Here is a 20056-nt window from a genome sequence, read left to right on the forward strand (position 1 = left end):
TACTTAACCCAATCAAATTTAAATGTTTTAATAGACGCTGGTCGCCTTGTCCTTGAAAACTTCTCAAAGCTTGCATTTGTGCAAGTGGTACATAGTGTCCCACAAATTTAGATGATTAAATTTAATAGAATTTTAAGTAATCCAAAATTTACTTGAACAGGCCAAACATATAAACTTGTGCAGCACACGTCATAGCTTTGTTAACTTTTTGAATGTCTTATAGTATTTGTATGTATGTATGTATGTATGTATGTATGTTTAGTCCTCAGCCCGAAGGCTGGTTGGATCCTCAACAGCTCTGCCATCAGCTGTCATAGATGGCCTAGGCATCACTGAAGAGGCATACTAGGGAAATTTGGAGTGAGGTAGTTTCTCGTTGCTTTCCTCACCGAGCCAGAAGTTGCTATTACATATCAGTCTGCCAAGCCCACTGAAATGCATGCACCAACCGACCCTATGAGCAATATCTTCACACCATTCATAGCAGGGACTGGCTGCAGAAGGAATGGCATTACTAGCATTACTCATACCTCAGTCACTTTCATTCACTGTCAAAGCCAAGGATAAAGCTGAGACAGATCAATGAAAGTAACAAAATTGCTCTAGCCCATACCACTGTAAACACTAGGTCCCGCCAGCAAAGGCATTTATAGTATTTACTTCATTAATTAATATTTGTGAAGTGTATTGCTTTTCAGCTTCGGCCTTGGGGATCAAACCTGGAAATTAATGCACCAGAAAGTCCTGAATTTAATCTATCAGTATACGCAAATGATCCTCAACTGAGCACCAGTAGCAGTGATACTCGACTGAGTAACAGTGGCCCCTTGCGTGTTAGTGTTACTCAGCCGAGTAGTAGTTGTTCTGCGAAGGAAAGAAAGGTGACTAAAACTTTTAAGTAAGCAAAGTCCACGGCTGGTATGTGATGCCTACAAATACATTACAAAGAACAACTTAAGCAATTGTCATACTATGGAGACAGCTAACATTTTGAAATTTGACACAAAAAACTATTAGAAAAATCATACAAAGAGGTCCTACAACTCTGAAAATTTGTAGTAACAATTGAAAAGTGTGTGTGTGGCTTTTCTTATGAAAAATCAGTCAGTACTGATCTGCATTTAGAGCAGTTACCCAGGTGGCAGATTCCCTATCTGATATTTTCCAAGCATTTTCTTAAATGATTTCAAAGAAATTGGAAATTTATTGAACATCTCTCTTGGTAAGTTTTTCCAATCCCTAACTCTCCTTCCTATAAATGAATATTTGCCCCAATTAGTCCTCTTGAATTCCAACTTTATCTTCATATTATAATCTTTCTTACTTTTAAAGACACCGATCAAACTTATTCATCTACTAATGTCATTCCACGCCATCTCTTCACTGACAGCTCGGAACGTACTACTTACGTTATATACTCATCTCGGAAAAGAGCAGCTGAAGAGAATAATTTAAAAAAACTAGAATGGAACATCGACATGAAAAATGCATTTTTTAAATCTTAAAAAAATGAACAACTAGGGAAAACATACACATCAAAGATGGACAAAAGTGCTGTATACTAAAAATGTTTTAACATCTGTTCAAGTTAATAGAAATTGTTTTAAATTAGGTTAGAACATAAGTAGATCCATCTTCCCTTTCCAGTTTAAATACCCCACTCAACTCTTCTCAGTATTTTAATTATTTTTTATCTTTTTTAAACTGATATTCTTTTAGCATAGCAAGGTACTTTTTTAAGTTTTTAAGAATAAGAAAATTCTTTGTAATTTCCCCTATGCAATGTAATATAGCTGAAGATGTTCCTAAGGAATGAAACATGTTCTACAAATAATTAATTTGCTGAAAGCAGATATATAGTACAAAGCAGGTGGAAGTTTACTGTTATTGATTTAATGTAAATAAGATTTGCGCTCCTTTGTAACTTTCAGCGAACACCAAAGAGGCTTTAACGACCAGCCAGGATGCCTTATAAATACTTCCATTCTCAGAGGACTCCTCAAGACAGCAAAGACAGATAAGCAAGATGTTACCGTGATCTTTCTAGACATATCAAAAGCCTTTGACAACATCGGACATGAGCACTTAAATCTAACACTAGCTGGCGAGCCACTTCCATCTAAACTGAAGGAACTAATCATCAATCTACAGACTGACAATACAACACAGATCGAAACCACTAAGGGTAAAACGAAGCCAATTCGCTTGTTGAGAGGACTTATGCAGGGATCACCATTATCGCCAGCATTGTATAACTTGGCCACAGATTTCATTTTTGATGAGATAACAGAAGAAAACCTACTACAAGCATATGGCAAATCAGTTTCTGCAGAATTGCCCCCTCTTAGTATTATAGGTTTCGCCGATGACACAGTTATTGTTGGCAAAAATAAGGAAGCGGCTCTTGAGTTGACACGCATCGCTATCACGTTGTTCCAGGAAATCGGTCTACAGATAAATGCCAACAAATGTGTGGGCATATGTATTGAAAAGGGGAAACTCGTGGACGGAGTGCTCGATATTCATGACAATTTTAAGGTCAGTACTGTTAAAGAAAGAGAAGAAATTCGATATCTTGGTGTCACTTTTAACGAAACACTCACCTTTGATGCAAACACTTCTTTAAAAACCTTGCACAAGAAGTTAGATGCTCTTACAGCCTCACCTTTGTTAAAGGCAGATCAAAAGTTCACTGTTTTGAACAAAGCAGTTAGTCCCATTCTCGTGTATGCTTTTCAGACCGCTGAAATTAGACAAGTACCGCTTAGCTTCCTGAAAACCGCCGACAAAATGGTAAAGAGCTCCCTAAAGGAAATTTTGCAATTACCCACGGATACACCCGATAGTTCTCTGTATTCTGATTTAAGATTCAAAGGCCTCGGACTTTTCAAAGCAACCTGGGAAGTACACCTGCAACAAATAAGCGCATGCAACGCTCTTCGCCGAGCCAGCAATAGCTACGTTTTAAAGATGCGTGATCTGACATCCGAAACGACGCATTGTCTACAGGCCCTCAACATCACAGATATTAACTGATTCTCCAATAAAGGCAGTGACCTTCCAAATCCAAGAAAAATCCGCCAAGAACTAAGAAGTCGTGAAATGGCAACTTGGTGCTCTTTGCCTCAGAAGGGGATCGGTGTAGAGTTGTATAAAGAGTACACACCGGCCAATAATTGGATTAGGCATCACCAGGGACTTTCTTGTAGCGAATGGCGAGAGGCAATCAAGATGACATCGAATGTTTCTGCAGTACGAACTATCCCGGGCAGAACTCAGGACGGAAACCTCTGTCGCAGATGCGTCAGAGAGAAAGAAACACTGGCTCACGTCCTGGGTTCTTGCCCCTACGGCGAAGTACTGAGAAACTCACGTCACCACAAGATAAGATCACTGATTGCAGAAGAACTCCGTAGCAAAAACTTCCGTGTATATGAAGAAGTCCACGGTTTGTCTACGACAGGGAGCACAAGACGAATTGACATAATTGCCTTTAAAGATAACGACACGAAAGGCTTCATTATCGATCCGACTATCCGATTCGAGCACCATGTCGGCCAGTCTACTGAAGTTCATCTTGAAAAACAGAACATCTACGCGCCCACCATTCCGTTCTACAAAAATAAATACCAGCTGAATGAAGTAGAGATTATCGGCCTAATGATTGGTGCTCATGGCACAATACCTGCCTTGTTCGTAGAATTTTGGAAAAAGTTCGACCTGCCCATCAACAGCATTGAAAGAATAGTTACCACCACCATACGTGGATCAGTACAAATCCTGAAATCTCACCTGTTCGGACCTCCATAATCTAAGAAATCCTTATTATCACTATATTTCTATATGATAAAAACTTTCTCTATCCTGATATGCTTTACTTTGTCCATTGTGGCAACCCGTAATTGCGGGAACTCGTTGATTCGTTCAATAAATATATATATAAGCTGATTTCTTGTAAACATACCACTTAGTCGAGCAGCTTGTCTCTTTTCTCCCAAGTTTTCCCAGCCCAAACTTTGCAACATTACGGTACTGCATTCTGGGACAGTGAGGGCTCGGGGGAGAATTGTCTTTATTTGTTGGCTAAAAACACTGGAGACTGCAAAGCTGATAACCATGCAAAAGTGACAGCTCAAGTTTTCAAAAAACTACTTTACAATAGCTGTTAATAAAACTTGGGCTTTTTACTGTAATGGAATCTTCTGGAATAGTAGCTTCACAATATAAATTCATAGACCATTTCTATAAGTTGCATTCTGAGGGGCAAAGAGTTGTCTATCTAGATGTAACTTCGTATGACACTCATGGTATTGTGAAGAAAGGTTTAGATATTGATAATGCAACTAGTAATTGCATATTGAAGGCACCAATATTGCAAAGCAAACATATTATGGTATTGCTTTCTGGGACAGTGAAGGATGGGTGGAGAATTGTCTATTTGTTGCTGAAAAACTTTGGAGACTGCAAAGCTGTTAACCATACCAAATGACAGCTCACGTTTTCAAAAACTGGTTTAGATCCTATGTTGTAGAGAACCTACCATGTGATCAGAAACGTGCAATTATGATGGACAACACAAGCTATCATTCGTAGCAGCTGATTCAGTTTCCTTCCACGAGCAGCAATGTCACTGCACGATCCTCTCGACAGATCTTCAATTTTGGTGTGAGAAGTGTAGACTAAGAAGAAACAGAAGGAAAAGGAAGAAGCAATGATAAAATTGAATATATAGGTTACCAGATGCTTTTAGAAGAGTGTAGGCCTTAGTTCTCTAAAACATAGTGCGGAGGAAAATTATACACTAAAAGCAAAAATATGTGGAAATAGTGGTAAGCAATATTGTATCACCAAACAAAAAGTCCTACTTTTATAAAACACCATTATTATTTAAGAGACATACTGATATGTTGTCCGCCTCTATGGTGTAGTGGTTAGCGTGATTATCTGCCACCCACGGAGGCCCAGGTTCAATTCCCGGCTCTGCCACAAAATTTGAAAAGTGGTATGAGCGCTGGAATGGGGTCCACTCAGCCTCGGGAGGTCATCTGAGTAGAGGGCATTTTGATTCCCACCTCAGTCATCCTCGAAGTGGTTTTCCATGGTTTTCCACTTCTCCTCCAGGCAAATGCCGGGATGGTACCTAACTTAAGGTCAGGGCCGCTTCCTTCCCTTTTCCTTGTCTATCCCTTCCAATCTTCCCATCCCCCACAAGGCCTCTCTGTTCAGCATATCAGGTGAGGCCACCTGGGTAGGGTACTGATCCTCCTTCCCAATTGTATCCTATGATGCTCCAGGACACTGCCCTTGAGGGGGTAGAGGTGGGATCCCTCACTGAGTCCGAGCGAGAAACCAACCCTGGAGGGTAAACAGATTAAGAAGACAGATTTATTGCAAAACATCTGGCCTGTTTGAAACATAATCATAAAACTCAGAGCAGTTCATGTATATGAAGGTATATTTAACTAGAAGTACCCTTCACAATGTCCATCAAGAGTCTGTTTCCCTCATCTATCCATTGAGTGGAAATCAATGTAAAAACCTGTTCTACATTTGCAGTACATGCAGGAATAGAAAGAAAGAAAAAATATATCCACTTATCATTAGATGACTACATTTCAAGGCTTGAATTGTTTTGTTAAGAAATTTGTTTAAATTCCACAAATGTATACCTGCAGTCACAATGAATTCTCCTTCAGAAATAATTATCTGTGCAGTCGAACTATATTTACAAATCTTTTCTTCACAACCCAAAAATAAATATTTTAAACCACAGAATGTTTTGAATTTCTAAAAACGGGGGACTACAGGTCATTTTATGTTTTTGCAGTTTAATTCAGTACCTTTTCTTTGCACATATAATTTACACTTAACAATATTCATACCGAGAGAGTTAGGATCGTGCATCTCTGAGCTTTCATTTGGGAGATAGTGGGTTTGAACCCCATTGTTGGCAGCCCTGAAGATGTTTTTCCATGGTTTCCCATTTTCACACCAGGCACTGCTGGGGCTGTACGTTAAATAAGGCCATGCCCACTTCCTTCCCACTCGTAGCCCTTTTCTATCCAGTCATCGCCATAAGACTTATCTGTGTCTGTGTAAGGTAAAGGAGATTGTAAAACAACAAAGAAAAGCGATAATGTTTTAAAACCTAAAATATTTAGAATACTATATTTTAGCTTCATGAATTCCCAGTTGTAAGTGACTAGATAGACTATTTAATAATTTTTATTTGGTGTAGAGGATAGTCTACCTTCCAAATGCTGGGCAGAATATTAAATTGTAGGGCATGTCCAGAATTTTCTGGGTGTCTGGTAACCTTATGAATATACGTAGATATTGAAAGACTAGGTCACAGGACAAACACAGGGAGAGAAAGGAAGCCAAACAGATTTCTATATGATCTGATTTGTCTTTTTTTTTTTTCCTTGCTTCTTTTCATTACTGGTACTTACCTGCTGAGTCACCATGTGTCTGTAAACATGCATTGCTGCATTGATTTTCTACTGAACTGTTCAAAATTCTGACAAAATAACAGGAAGATAGATGTCTTTATAAGAGATAATTTATTCACACTTTTAAATGATGTCCTCATCAATATGTAAAACCATGGATGCCAATGAGGAGAGAAAAAACAAGAAAAGACAGTATTAATGTTCTTTGAAAACTGCAGTTCAAAGAAAGTCGGTCATAGCTGATCAGTAGTCCTTCATAATTTTGACTGTTTCACTGTATACCAGTTGGTTAGCATCAATGGCCCAGAGAAAATCAAGGTGATTGAAGGAATGTAGTGGTACATCATACTTGTGTGCATTTGGCAGTCCATCGAACAATCTTTGAATATCCTGTAATGAAAAAAAAAGAAAATGCATTTGTTCAGTTTCTGGAAAAAATCTGTTATTTAATTTTATGTTTTTGTGGTTTCATACAGTGCCTTTTTTGTGCATATAATTTACACTTAATGATATTAAAGTTTTATTTATTAATTTTTTTTACAACTTGCTTTACATTGCACTGACACAGATAGGTCTTATGACAACAATGGGATAGAAAATGGCTAGGAATGGGAAGGGCCAAGGCCTTAATTAAGGTATATCCCCAGCATTTTCCTGGTGTGAAAATGGGAAACCATGGTAAACCAAAGTTTAACATGGCAGTATCAAGTGGAAGGATTTCAACATGTGAAATAGAGGAAATGTTATACAATGATAAATTTGACAGATGCTGAACTGGATTTTGTGATACCCAGTGATAATGTTATTTGCTTTACGTACAATTATCTACTTTTATGGTTGTTGGAGATGCCAAGGTGCCAGAATTTAGTCCCACAGTTCTTTTACATGCCAGTAAATTTACCAACACAGGGCTGACGTATTTGAGCACGATCAAATACCACTGGACTGAGTCAGGATCGAACCTGGCAAGTTGGGGTCAGAAGGCCAGCGCCTCAACCGTCTGAGCCACTCAGACCAGCAATACCCAGAGATCGTAAATTCAATAGTGAATATACTGAAGAAGAAGATGTTAGAGATGCAACTTTAGCCAGTACCAGTGTTACAGTGATTACAGAGAATTCAAATGCAGAAAATTTTCCTCTTTATTTTATTTATAAGGACAGAAAAAACTAAGCAATCTGACCCGGCTCGAACTTCTTTAAGTGTTATTTACATGTTACCTTTTGCTCGGCACATTGAGAATCATTATGTTCATTTTTGGAAAATGGTGTTAACAAACAGATATGTTAAGTACATACTGTTTGCCACAAATTTTCATATCAGTTTGTGTTTTGAACCCTAAATGCCAGGCTGAGTGGCTCAGATAGTTGAGGCACTGGCCTTCTGACCCCATCTTGGCAGCTTCGATTCTGGTTCACTCCAGTGCTATTTGAAGGTGCACAAATACATCAGTCTCATGTTGGTGACTTTATTGACACATAAAAGAACTCCTGTGGAACACAATTCCAGCATTTTGGTATCTCTGAAAATTATTATTATTATTATTATTATTATTATTATTATTATTATTATTATTATTATTATTATTATTATTATTATTATTCCTAAATGTTATGCTAATTTTGAATTTGTTATGAAGTGAAGGATTCTCAAAAATGTTTTCAGGTTATTGATAAAATGTCATTTTATTGTAAAATATTTTTAGTGGAATGTCGTATGGCTTTTAGTGCCGGGATATCCCAGGACGGGTTCGGCTCGCCAGGTGCAGGTCTTTCTATTTGACTCCCGTAGGCGACCTGCGCATCGTGATGAGGATGAAATGATGATGAAGACAACACATACACCCAGCCCCCGTGCCGTAGGAATGAACCAATTAAGGTTAAAATCCCCGACCCAGCCGGGAATAGAACCCGGAACCCTCTGAACCGAACGCCAGTACGCCGACCGTTCAGCCAAGTCGGACAATATTTTTAGTGAAAATGAATCACTAATAAGGCTTAGATAATTGTTTTTATATCGGGTCTACCAGTAATGTAATGTTTTCCACCTGACCGCTTTGGGGTTAAACCCCAAAATATTTAGAATACTTTTAGCTTCATGAACTCCCTGTTGTTAACAACTAGACTGACTATTTAATCATGTTTTATTCAGTGTAGAAGATAAGCTACCACAAAGATAATGCTTGCCATTTAATTCAGTTACAAATACATTGGAATATCCTTCTGTGCCTGAAGTGAAAACTAACTTGTCTCTTCATCTGTCTCTTAATACAGACCAGGGCAAAATACAGCTTCAACTGAATTCCGAGCCTCTTTTATGTGTGTGACAACATGGAAGCTGCTGAAATAGGAGTGGTGTTAAGTAATGTCATTCAGAGTCTGAAACGTGCTACTCAGGGAACTAGTCGTGCTGCAATAGAAATTTTTTGATCCAGTGAGGAAAGCAATAGTAAACTAACTCACTCCTCATTATGCCTTGTATGTTTCTTTATAGCACTGCCATCAGTTTTTGCAGTTTTGACACTTGTATAACCTTTGGTGTTACTATTTGGGAATCCAACCAATCTCCGGGCTTTAGACTTAAAAAACAGACAGACAGACAGACAGACAGACAGACAGACAGACAGACAGACAGACAGACAGACAGACAGACAGACAGACAGACAGACAGACAGACAGACAGACAGACAGACAGACAGACAGACAGACAGACAGACAGACAGACAGACAGACAGACAGAATACTCCTTTGATGTTTGTTCCTCAAAATGAATTTAACCCGGGAGTGGTAATGCAGGATGCTGTCAGACCCCCATGGTGAAATCTTTACATGTAACTACTCCATCCACGTTCGGTTGGCTGTATTGCTGATACACCACTGTGCAAAACTTAAGGACGAAAGTAACTTTCACATGTTGTGTCACTACCATGTAACAGAGCTCGAGGAAACTTGAACCATACATAGAAAGAACTGCTACAGTACGGTACGGTAGGCAACTGAAAGGAATATGTGATAAGACTAACAGAAATTACACTTTTATACCGAGACAATAAATTACACGTAAGACACTGCAACTCATGATGGTCGCCTGGATATCAGTAAAGAAGGAACATGGATCTTAAAAGAGTGTATGATCACCACGGACAGCGATGCATGCTCTGCAATGTGTTCCCATGGTGGCCACAAGATTGCTAAGGATTTCTTGTGGTAGGGCGTTCAATTCCTCCACCAGCGCGGTTGACAACTGCTGGATGGTTGTTGGTGCATTTGGTCATGCTGCAATACATCTGCCTAACATGTCCCACACATACTCGATGGGATTTAAGTCGGAGGGAACTGGCAGGCCAGTCCATTCTCCGAATATCCTCTCATTCCAAGAGCTCCTCCATCTGCGCTGTTCGATGCAGTAATGCGTTGCCATCCATAAAAATTAAGTCAGGGCCCCGAAAAGATGCACATGGAGAAAGAGTACACTGTCACCATAATGTTGACGGGTGAGTGTACCCCGTTCAAAGATTTGGATGTCGGTACGCCCATGCAATATTATGCCTCTCCACACCATAACACTTAGAACACCAAAATGATCATGTTCGACAATGTTCCTGGGTGCATTATGTGTTTCCACCTCTTGCCAGATGAGGGTACATCTAGAATAATTGCTCAAACTGAATCTGATCTCATCTGAGAAGAGCACACGACCCTACTACTCGTCGTTCCAGATCTGATGCTCTCGGCACCATCGCAAACGGTGCCACCAATGTGCGGGTGTCAACGGAACACAGCGTAATGGTCGTCGGGCAAACAGACCACCCCCATGCAGTCACTGTGTCACTGTGGAGCATGAGATTGGGTGCCTTGCAGTCCTATTAAACGTGGTTGCAATTGCACCCACTGTTTGACGTGAGTCTCTTCTTGCCTGTTGCACAATGTAGCGGTTATCTACTGCTGAAGGTGACCATGGTTGGCCTTCTCCTCTCCTTCGGGCAGCAGTGCCTGTGGTTCGGAATGCTCACCGTGCACATGAAACAATGATGTGAGCAATACCAAACTCCTGGGCTACATTCATCACACTTCATCCTTCTTCCAGTTTCTTGATTATTCTTCCCTGTGTGAAGTCATCCAGATGTTGTCTCCGGGCCATATTGTGCATCATAACAGCTCGCTGATTGACTCGCACTGTCTTGTCCCGTTCCTTCAACTGCCTCGTTTTGTGGGGCCAGACCCATTTGGCACTAGAGTCGCGCTGACCTCACACCAGGTTTCTATGCACATGTGAGAGACCTCTGGCAACATGTTACTCCACTTTCATTCATTTCCACCGAGTAGTTGATATACCATGTTGCTCTGTGTGTCTCATCCTTTAGTTTTGCACAGCAGTGTACTTTGTCTACTTTCATTTACATGTTTTCTTGACAAGTTCCTGCATGAATCTCCAGTGTTCTTCATCTTAGAGAAATAAAATGACCAGTTAATGTGGAGCATTTGTGGAACTATTCATGTATTAACTCTAAGTCATTCTGTTGTAAGTGCTTAGCTTATTATATTATTATTCATGAAGCACATGAAAAAATGTTTGTTAGCCTTGCATTGATGCCAGAGAACGCACAGCTAGCAAATCTGAATATGACTTATAATGAAACAGAACTGCAATAAAAGCTCAAATGATGGCAAATAGAATTGTTGCTAGATCTGTGATTTGTATCTATCTGTTGATGTGGCAGTGAAATACTGTACGCAATATTGAAGTTTTACTCTCTGTTAAAACCTCTCTTATTGTTTATTTGATACAATTTGATTGTACGTTCATTCTAGTATTGCAGAAGAGAAGAAACTGATGGGGATCCGAGGACACCCCCCCCCCCTCCCTCCCATTACTATTGGCGTTATGAAAAGTCACGTTACTACTCTTGGGTTAAGAAAGTGATAGAGAGAGAGAGATATAGATAACAGTTATATTTATGCACCCAAGAAATCGGCAACATTTTCACTTATAATCTATCCCTGACAAGTCAGTAAAACTGGGTTTCTGCCTTTTTGAGCAAAATTAAAAGCTGGTAAGTTCAGCGCTCGCTTTGATTGCTAAGCAATACGGACAGCGATCAAAAGTGTGGTTCGCCTACCACCAGGAGCGTGCCAATGATCTGGCCACTGCAGGCCTAGTGACGACTAGGTCTGCGCTTATCCCCTCTCTCCTCCTACCCTTTGCTCAGCTATCAGCATTGCTGAGTACAATGTTGAGCTGCAACTATACCAATGAATCATGACTGCACTAAATTAATACCAATATAATGGTCCGTTATTGGACATTATAAATTTTCCAGCTAACTCATTCTTGGTTGCCTGCGTTTCGCCCTCGTGTGCTAAGTTAGGCTCGTCAGTTGGGACTTAGCACACCACCCAAGACGCAAGGCTAGTGCATACTGTGGAGGCCACTGCATAGGCTATTTGAAGCCACCAGCAGTGCCAGTGCACTATGAGAGCTATGTCTCATTTCCAAAAATAGATGCCTGCCTGGCCATCAAATGATGTAGATGTTGATTCCCATAGGGAACCTAAAATATTTGTCCCGAATGAGTAAATTTATAATACCAATATAATGGTCCGTTATTGGACATTATAAATTTTCCAGCTAACTCATTCTTGGTTGCCTGCGTTTCTCCCTCGTGTGCTAAGTTAGGCTCGTCAGTTGGGACTTAGCACACCACCCAAGATGCAAGGCTAGTGCATACTGTGGAGGCAACAACAACAACAAGAAGTTATTTCATTCCAACCTCTGATTTAGGTGGGCGGGCCACAGCTAATCCAGTAGCTCTTAGGCCGTGTAAATTGAATTGTATAGCAAAAGTGAACATCTTGCGTGTGGCATGTATCGTACATACATAGAGGAGGGAGAAGGAAAAGGGTTTGGCGCAGAGGCAACCGAAACCACCCAAGGTGGACCCCAGGGAGAGGCCACACCACACCCGCCCACATTAACCCCCGGTATCCCCCATTTATTGATCAAGACAGGAATACATATATACAGTTAACAACATATAATACAACTGTTAGAATGGAGATGTGCTGGAGTATAGTTCATTGCGTTGAAAATGACAGATATAAAGGCAGTAAAAAGAAGGAATGTGAACACACAGTACAGAACTTTAAACACACACATTGGAAACTGTGGGCCAAAAGAAAATGTTTTCGTGGCAAGGCCTTGTGCACTATGTAAACGGAACACGAATGGCCTGGTGGTGGTATAATCCATCAGGCAGACATATACAAACAAGGAAGATATTTAACACAGTACTGTCAAAAGTAGAAGAGGTACAATTATAATACACGTAAGGAAGGTGAAAAGAAACGGTAGCATGTGATAGTTGAGGAATATCATCAAGCAATAGTAATGTTGAGATCAGTCCATGAGAAAATGACTAAGGAGTACAAGCAACAGTTTGGAGAACAGAATTGTAAGGGATAGCACGTTAGTGCCATAAAACACTCAGTTAGGCAGCATGAGAGTAAGTACCACTGCAGCCAGGAACATTGTACACAAGTAAACATATATAAATAGCAATTGTAATGGGTAGCAGTGGGGAACGGATAGGGAAGCTACGTGAGTGGTGGAGGAATGAGATGATAAGTTCCAGGTATCCTATTATTAGTAAAAATATGAGTAGCTAAAGGTGATAATTTAAGTGCTTCAATGATCGAAGAATTATGGGTGGAGTGACCAGTTTGAAGAAATTTGAGTCTAAGATTATGTAGATGGGATAAGATAGTGGGAAAGGTATAAAGGGGAATAAAATTGGCAGACGGAGTATCAAATGGGAGGCGGTAGGCGATACGTAAGGCATGCCTGTCCAGTTTAAGTAACTGTAGATAAAGACGGCTGTCAGCCGGAAGCCAGGTCAAGGAGCCATAGGTGACGATGGGACAGATGAATGTGTGATAGACACGGAGTACTTGGGGCGGTCTAAGGCCCCAAGTACGACCAGTGAGAAGACGGAGAGCATAAAAACGGTGAAGGGAGCGTTTGTAGACATGATTAATGTGATGATTCCATTTAAGGTTATTTTGAAATTTAATGCCCAGGTACGTTAATAAGTTAGTCTCGGAGAGAAGAGTATTATACATGGTTAGATGGACCCTGTTTCGAGGTTGAGTAATTCGAGATTTTTTCCGAAAAACTATGAGTTGAGTTTTAGTTGGGTTGATAGAAATGTGCCAAGAATTGAACCAAGTTTCAAGAACGGTTAAATAATTTTGGAGATGTTTTGTTAATGTTTTAGTAGTGGGCGTTAAAGCTAAAATGGCGAGGTCATCGGCGTATTGATAAAGGCGGAGGGGGGGATCAGGGTGGGGGATATCGTGGGTATATAGGATATAAAGAAGAGGAGAAAGAGGGGAGCCTTGAGCAACGCCAGCTGTTAAGGGGAAAGGAGAAGAAAGTGTGCCATGGATATTGATCTGTGCCGTGCGGCATTTCAGATAATTGTACACAAAACGGATGATAGTAAACGGAAGCGGGAGATGACGGAGTTTATAAAGTAGTCCTGGATGCCAGACCGAGTCAAAGGCGCGGTTGACATCGAGGCAAACTAATGCTGCTGTTTTGCGAGGTTGTAGAAAGGTATGGAGGGAGGCAGAGATATGAAATAAATGTTCATGAGTAGAATGATGAGGGCGAAAACCAGCCTGAGATGAAGGGAAAAGACCTAAGGGATCGAGGTAGGAAGTAATCCTGCGACTTATGATTCCTTCAAGAATTTTACTAAGAACCGGAAGTAAAGAAATCGGGCGGTAGGAATGTATGTCAGATGGGAGTTTATTGGATTTGAGAAAGAGAAGAAGAGTGGCCTTACCCCAATGAGCGGGGTAGGCCCCGGTATATAAAATAAAGGTGTAAATCGTACTGAGAAGGTCGATGAGAATGGAAGGCGCTTCTTGGATATGCCGGTATGAGATACGATCAAAGCCAGGAGAGGTATTTTTCCTATGTTTCAAATAATGACGGATATCGGAAGGTGTGATAGGAGCATTTAAGGGATGGGTATAATCGACTTGGGGAAAATGTAGAAAAGAAGGTTCGAGGTCAGAGTGGTCAGGGTGAAAAAAGTGATTAATGAGATGTTCTTCAGGATGAAGAAAGTCAGGATTCGAAGAAGGGGAAAAGACTGTCCTAAAATAATCCGCAAAGATATTCGCTTTGTCTTTATCAGTACGGGGATGGTTCGGAGCATGTAAAATGGGGTAGGTGGGAAGGGATTTGTGCATTTTAGTGAGTTGTCGAAAAGTCGTCCAGAATTTTCGTGGTTCGTGATAATCAGCTAAGTCAGTACATTTATCAGTCCAAAATTTACGTTTAATAGCCTTTATGTATGATCGAGCATGTCGTAATGTGCGTCGATGAAGCTGTAACGTAGTCGGGTCTTTGGTACGTAGATATGAATTGTAGTAGTCATGAGCAAGGTGAAGGAGACGTAAAGCCTTAGGTGGGATGGGTGGTTTAGAAGGGTGATAAGAGTGGCGAGGAATATGGAGGTTATCAGAAATGATAATGGCACGTTCAATAGTATCAATCAGGGAGTGAAGGGCGGGGATGGAGGTAGGGGGTGAGGTACCGTGGAGTAAGTTTTCTATAGTAGTGCGATATTCCTGCCAGTTAGCATGGGAAAAACGACGGGTAGGAGGAGGACGGGAAGATGAGAGATGAGAACCCGAATAAACACCAGAAATAGTAATGAGGGCCGGAGCATGATCACTTTTTAACGGGACTAGTTGTTGAATAGTGGGAGAAGATGCCAAAGAGGGGGAAAGGAAAAGGACATCAGGAGTGGATTGGTTAGCAGGTAAGGTATGAAAAGGGAAAGGATAATGTACACCCCGGATATGATGACATAAGCCTGTAAAGTCACGATGTTGTGTTGGAGTATACGAAGTTATATTAATATCGGCTAAAATGATATAATCGGTAAAAGTCGAATCGATGTGCTGTATAAAATCTGTGTGAGCTGATAGACCAGGTGAGAGATATAGAGTAGCAATAGTGATCGATTTGTGAGGAGTAAGTATTTCTAATATGAGGTATTCGGAGAAATTGTTAGGAAAATTAAAATAATGTTGAATTACTGTGTATGTGCGACGAACGCCGATGGCGATGCCCCCGCGACCTTGACCAGGGCGGTCAGCGCGGTAAAGTACAAATGGAGCGAATTTAGGGTGAAAAGCAGGCGTCAAAAAGGTTTCATTTAATACAAAAACGTCCGGGGTATACATGGAAAAGGACGTATCCAGAAGCGGAAGGTTGGCGCGAACTGATCTTACATTAGCATAATAAACCTTGAATTTATCGCATGAAATGTACCGTACTCAGGGGAAAGAATGAAAAATGCATTCGACTCCCCGAGTATGACACATCCACATGTGTATTGAGCACCAACCGAGCCGCTAACTGGATTTGGGTAAGGATATGGGGACGGTGAGTAGGAAGGATATTCTGCAACACCATCGTGACAAAACGAATGATGTTTTCAGAAGTAGGAGGAAGGAGAACAGTATTGGATTGGGTAGTAGGTAGATCATGGGATTGGACTGGTATGGCGGTTTCAGGCTTATTAGGTTCAGGGAGAGGTTTGTTTTTACATTTGTAACTGAAGGAAGGGTGTTCAAGGTTACAGTTAACACACTTGGGAGTTGATTTATTGGGACACACTTGTGTAGAATGTTCCCGACTTGAGCAAATGGCACATACCTCAGGGTGATTACAAGGCGCTCCAGGAGCATGGTCATAACGCTGACATTTTGGACAGCGAATCCGTTGTGGAGGCGCAGATCGAGATGACTCCACCCTGTGACGACGGCCGTAGATCAGCGCGCCGTCTCGCAGCAGCGCGTCCAGCGGCGGGGCAGTCTTGGTTAGAATGCGCACCAAGGTTGTAGGACTATTTGCATTCCTGATGCGGTGGACGCGGTAGATGTCGAGGCCGTCTTGTTGAAGTTGATCTTGAATGTCACTATCATTGTAGTCCTTGTCCACTCCGTATGCCACCACTGACATGATGGAAGATGTGCGGGCGGGCGGGTCAGGGCGATGAACAGGGCTGCGCAGAGGCATGTTGGTGACCTTGGCGTTGGGTCCCAGTCGAGTAATACCAATTTTATTTATAAAATGGGAGTAGTACGACTTGCTGGTTTTAATGTTGAAGCCCCCGTCTCGGGCGCGTTGTATTTCAATATTATATTCTGAAGGATTCAGCGTATAGGCGCACAAGACTGTGTAAAGCGTCCTGATGTTGGAGTGTGCTTCGTCCAGGTCTCGAAGCTTTATAAGGTAAAATGCCGGCTGTAGCGTGGCCTTGAAAGACTGGTCAATGGCACTGCGGTTGCGAATGTTCGGTGGTAAGGCAGGATTCATCGCAGCCTAGGCGTAAGATTTCATTCTGCCAGGCATAAACGGTGGAGGCTGCTGTTGTTGAGAAGTGGTTGGTGTCAGTTGTGAAAGCGGTTCGATTCCCGCTAAAGGGTCAGTAATGGCCCTAGGAGCAGGATCTCGGTCACAAGATGATGAGCGGCTGGAAGCAGGAGAAACAGCAGGCTGTGTACCCGGAGCGTTACGGATCTTCTTACGGCCCCCGGTTGTATCCGAAGCGTCGGAATCCGCCCGTCGTCGAGGCTGCTTTGTCTGCGTGACGTCCATTTCTGGTGATGGAGGTCGATCTGCCAATGGTGTAGAAGATGAGTCACTCATGTTGTAGCTTCCTTCTGGTCTGGAAGAGTGTGTGGATTCGTCGTTGTTCATAGTAGCTGGGCCGATCATTAGCCAAAAACTGAGAGTGTCAAAGAATTTGTCAACACCCAGAATCTACTTAAGGGCGGCGCACTCATCAATGGCAAGCGTTATTCAGTGGAGTTTGCTCCAGACGCCCTGATACATCAACTGCGCTATCCTGTCCGTACTGCCCATCTTGAGTCCGCGCTGTCCCTCCAGCTTCCTACCTTGACTTCCACTTCCCTTACTACTACAACTTCTATCACTACCTCTACATCTGCTCCTTCTCCTTCTTCTAGTATATATACTACGGCTAGCCACTCCTCTCCCATACCATCAACAACTGTCACTTCCCTCTCGACTCCTCCCTCCCACGACCACCAATCCTCCTCAACAGTTGACCGGGCAGCCGCCAGTCCTCGGACTCGACATCCCCTTCCGTCGTCCAGTTGTGTCGTCCGCGGCGTGGATCCTGCCATTCCGGAGGAAGATATCCTGCGTGAACTTTCTATGACAGGCATCACCGCTCACCGTGTCACCCGTATCAACAACGATAGTGGCCCTACTTTCATGGTTCGACTTCACCTTCCTAGTGATGCTGCAGTCCATCAACTGGTCACTTCTGGCGTCCGCCTTCGACGTCGGTATCATCGAGTGGAATATTCACGCTCCCCTCCTATGTCGCCCCCCACTCCCTCTTCCGCCTTCACACCTCGTCCACAATCAGTCCCGCCACCCACCCCCCCTCCACCGCAGGCTGTGTATTCATCTCCTCCAACACAACCTTTCTTTCTTTCGCCCCTTCCAATTCTAGACCTTCTCTGCCTTCTTGCCACTTCTATTACTAACATTTCCACGACCGTCTACTACCTTCTATGCTACCATTACAATCAATATCCTTCCTCTGTGCCTTCTCCGTCCGCCTACTCGGTCCCTCCGCCCTATATATGATCCCTCTTCGCTCTTTTCCGACACAAACTTCTCATCTGTCCTCTCTATGTATATGTAAATTTCTGTAACTACTCATGTAATCTTTTGTCCACAGTCCTTTTGTAATACGCGCCCGAGATACTTCTCAATTACCCCAATAAAGGTGAACCCAGTGGGGTTCGGCCCCGGTTGGTGTGGTGCGGTTTCGGTCCTGTGGGTTCCCTTGCTGGTCGCGGTTCCCCTGCGCCGGACCCGTTAAAATTAATTTTACGTATGTACTACACATACACTCTATGAGTCTACTTTACTGTACACTTTCCTTCAACTGGCCGAAGAGCTGCTTAGTTCAGCTGGTGGCCCGCCTTCCCATCTGGGAAGGAGTGAACCAACCTTATGATGATGATGATGATTATGCTTCCACGGTATGCACTAGCCTTGCGTCTTGGGTGGTGTGCTAAGTCCCAACTGACGAGCCTAACTTAGCACACAAGGGCGAAACGCAGGCAACCAAGAATGAGTTAGCTGAAAAATTTATAATGTCCAATAACGGACCATTATATTGGTATTATAAATTTACTCATTCGGGACAAATATTTTAGGTTCCCTATGGGAATCAACATCTACATCATTTGATGGCCAGGCAGGCATCTATTTTTGGAAATGAGACATAGCTCTCATAGTGCATTGGCACTGCTGGTGGCTTCAAATAGCCTATGCAGTGGCCAAACCCCCAATCCCCCCCAAAGCACTATCATTACTAAAACTAGCTCACGAACTGTACAACTCCTATTTACGTACTCGCGACAATACGACTTTACGAGAACACAGAAGAACACTAAGACATGCACGTTCGTACATCAAAGCAATAAAACAAAAACTATGGACTACTGCATGTTCAGAACTATCTGAAATGCACACGACTCTAACAAATTCTGGACTACATTTCGAAGACTAACTAAAACACATAAACCACGACCCACCTATCCTATACACATCGCTCCCAACCCTCCTACTACAGACAAAGAAAAAGCAGATGTTTTTGCCGACCATTATTCTCAAGTCTTTTCTCCCCCACAAATACCACAATACAGACATCCAGAAGAACCTACAATAATACAGTATAATAACCCAGATCTTACTCATCTCCAACCCTCCTTCAATCACTTTCGAGAAGTAGACTATAACCATCCACTTAACGCTCCAATCACACCTCAAGAAATACAAAATTTTCTACGTTACAAACGTAACACCGCTCCCGGCCCAGATAATATCTCCTATCGCCACATTAAAGAAGCCCCACTCATCCTAATCAACATTCTCTGCACGATCTATAACACTATGTTATATACCGGTGTTTTTCCTGAACACTGGGGTAAATCTATCATATTATTATTCCCGAAACCTAACAAGCTTCCGTCTGACATTCACTCCTATAGACCAATATCACTCCTCACAGTACTCAGTAAAATTTTTGAAGGAATATTATATAAAAGAATGTCGAGATACCTACATTCTCTCAACCTCCTTCCAACCTCCCAAGCCGGCTTCCGACCACATTTTTCCACCCAAGACCACCTCTTCCACATCACATCCTCCGAAAACACCTATATAAAGACCCGTAAACCAGCCGCCCTAATATGCCTTGATGTTAACAAAGCCTTCGACTCTGTCTGGCACGAAGGACTTATATTCAAAATTAGCCACCTCCCGCTCCCCACCACCATCATAAGACTAATATTTAACTATCTCAAAACCAGGAAAGCCGTAATTAACATCAACGGAACCCACTCGTATACCTTCCCCATAACCTCAGGTCTAGCTCAAGGCTCCCCACTCTCTCCTTTCCTTTATATACTATACACATACGACACACCGCACCCAGCACCACCATTACGACTCTACCAATATGCTGATGACCTTGC

General features: G+C 42.1%; 1 protein-coding gene across 1 annotated transcript in view; it reads right to left on the reverse strand.

The window, feature by feature from the left end:
• Positions 1-6544: 6544 nt before the first annotated feature.
• Positions 6545-20056, reverse strand: part of LOC136866517 (lipase 3) — a 105992-nt gene continuing 92480 nt past the window's right edge. The window contains exon 8 of the mRNA XM_067143564.2: positions 6545-6842. Coding sequence (XP_066999665.2) covers positions 6696-6842 — 147 coding nt within the window. The 3' untranslated portion in view covers positions 6545-6695. The remainder of the gene's footprint in view (positions 6843-20056) is intronic.

The sequence above is a fragment of the Anabrus simplex genome, chromosome 3, assembly GCF_040414725.1.
Source record: "Anabrus simplex isolate iqAnaSimp1 chromosome 3, ASM4041472v1, whole genome shotgun sequence".
NCBI classification, from domain to species: Eukaryota; Metazoa; Arthropoda; class Insecta; order Orthoptera; family Tettigoniidae; genus Anabrus; species Anabrus simplex.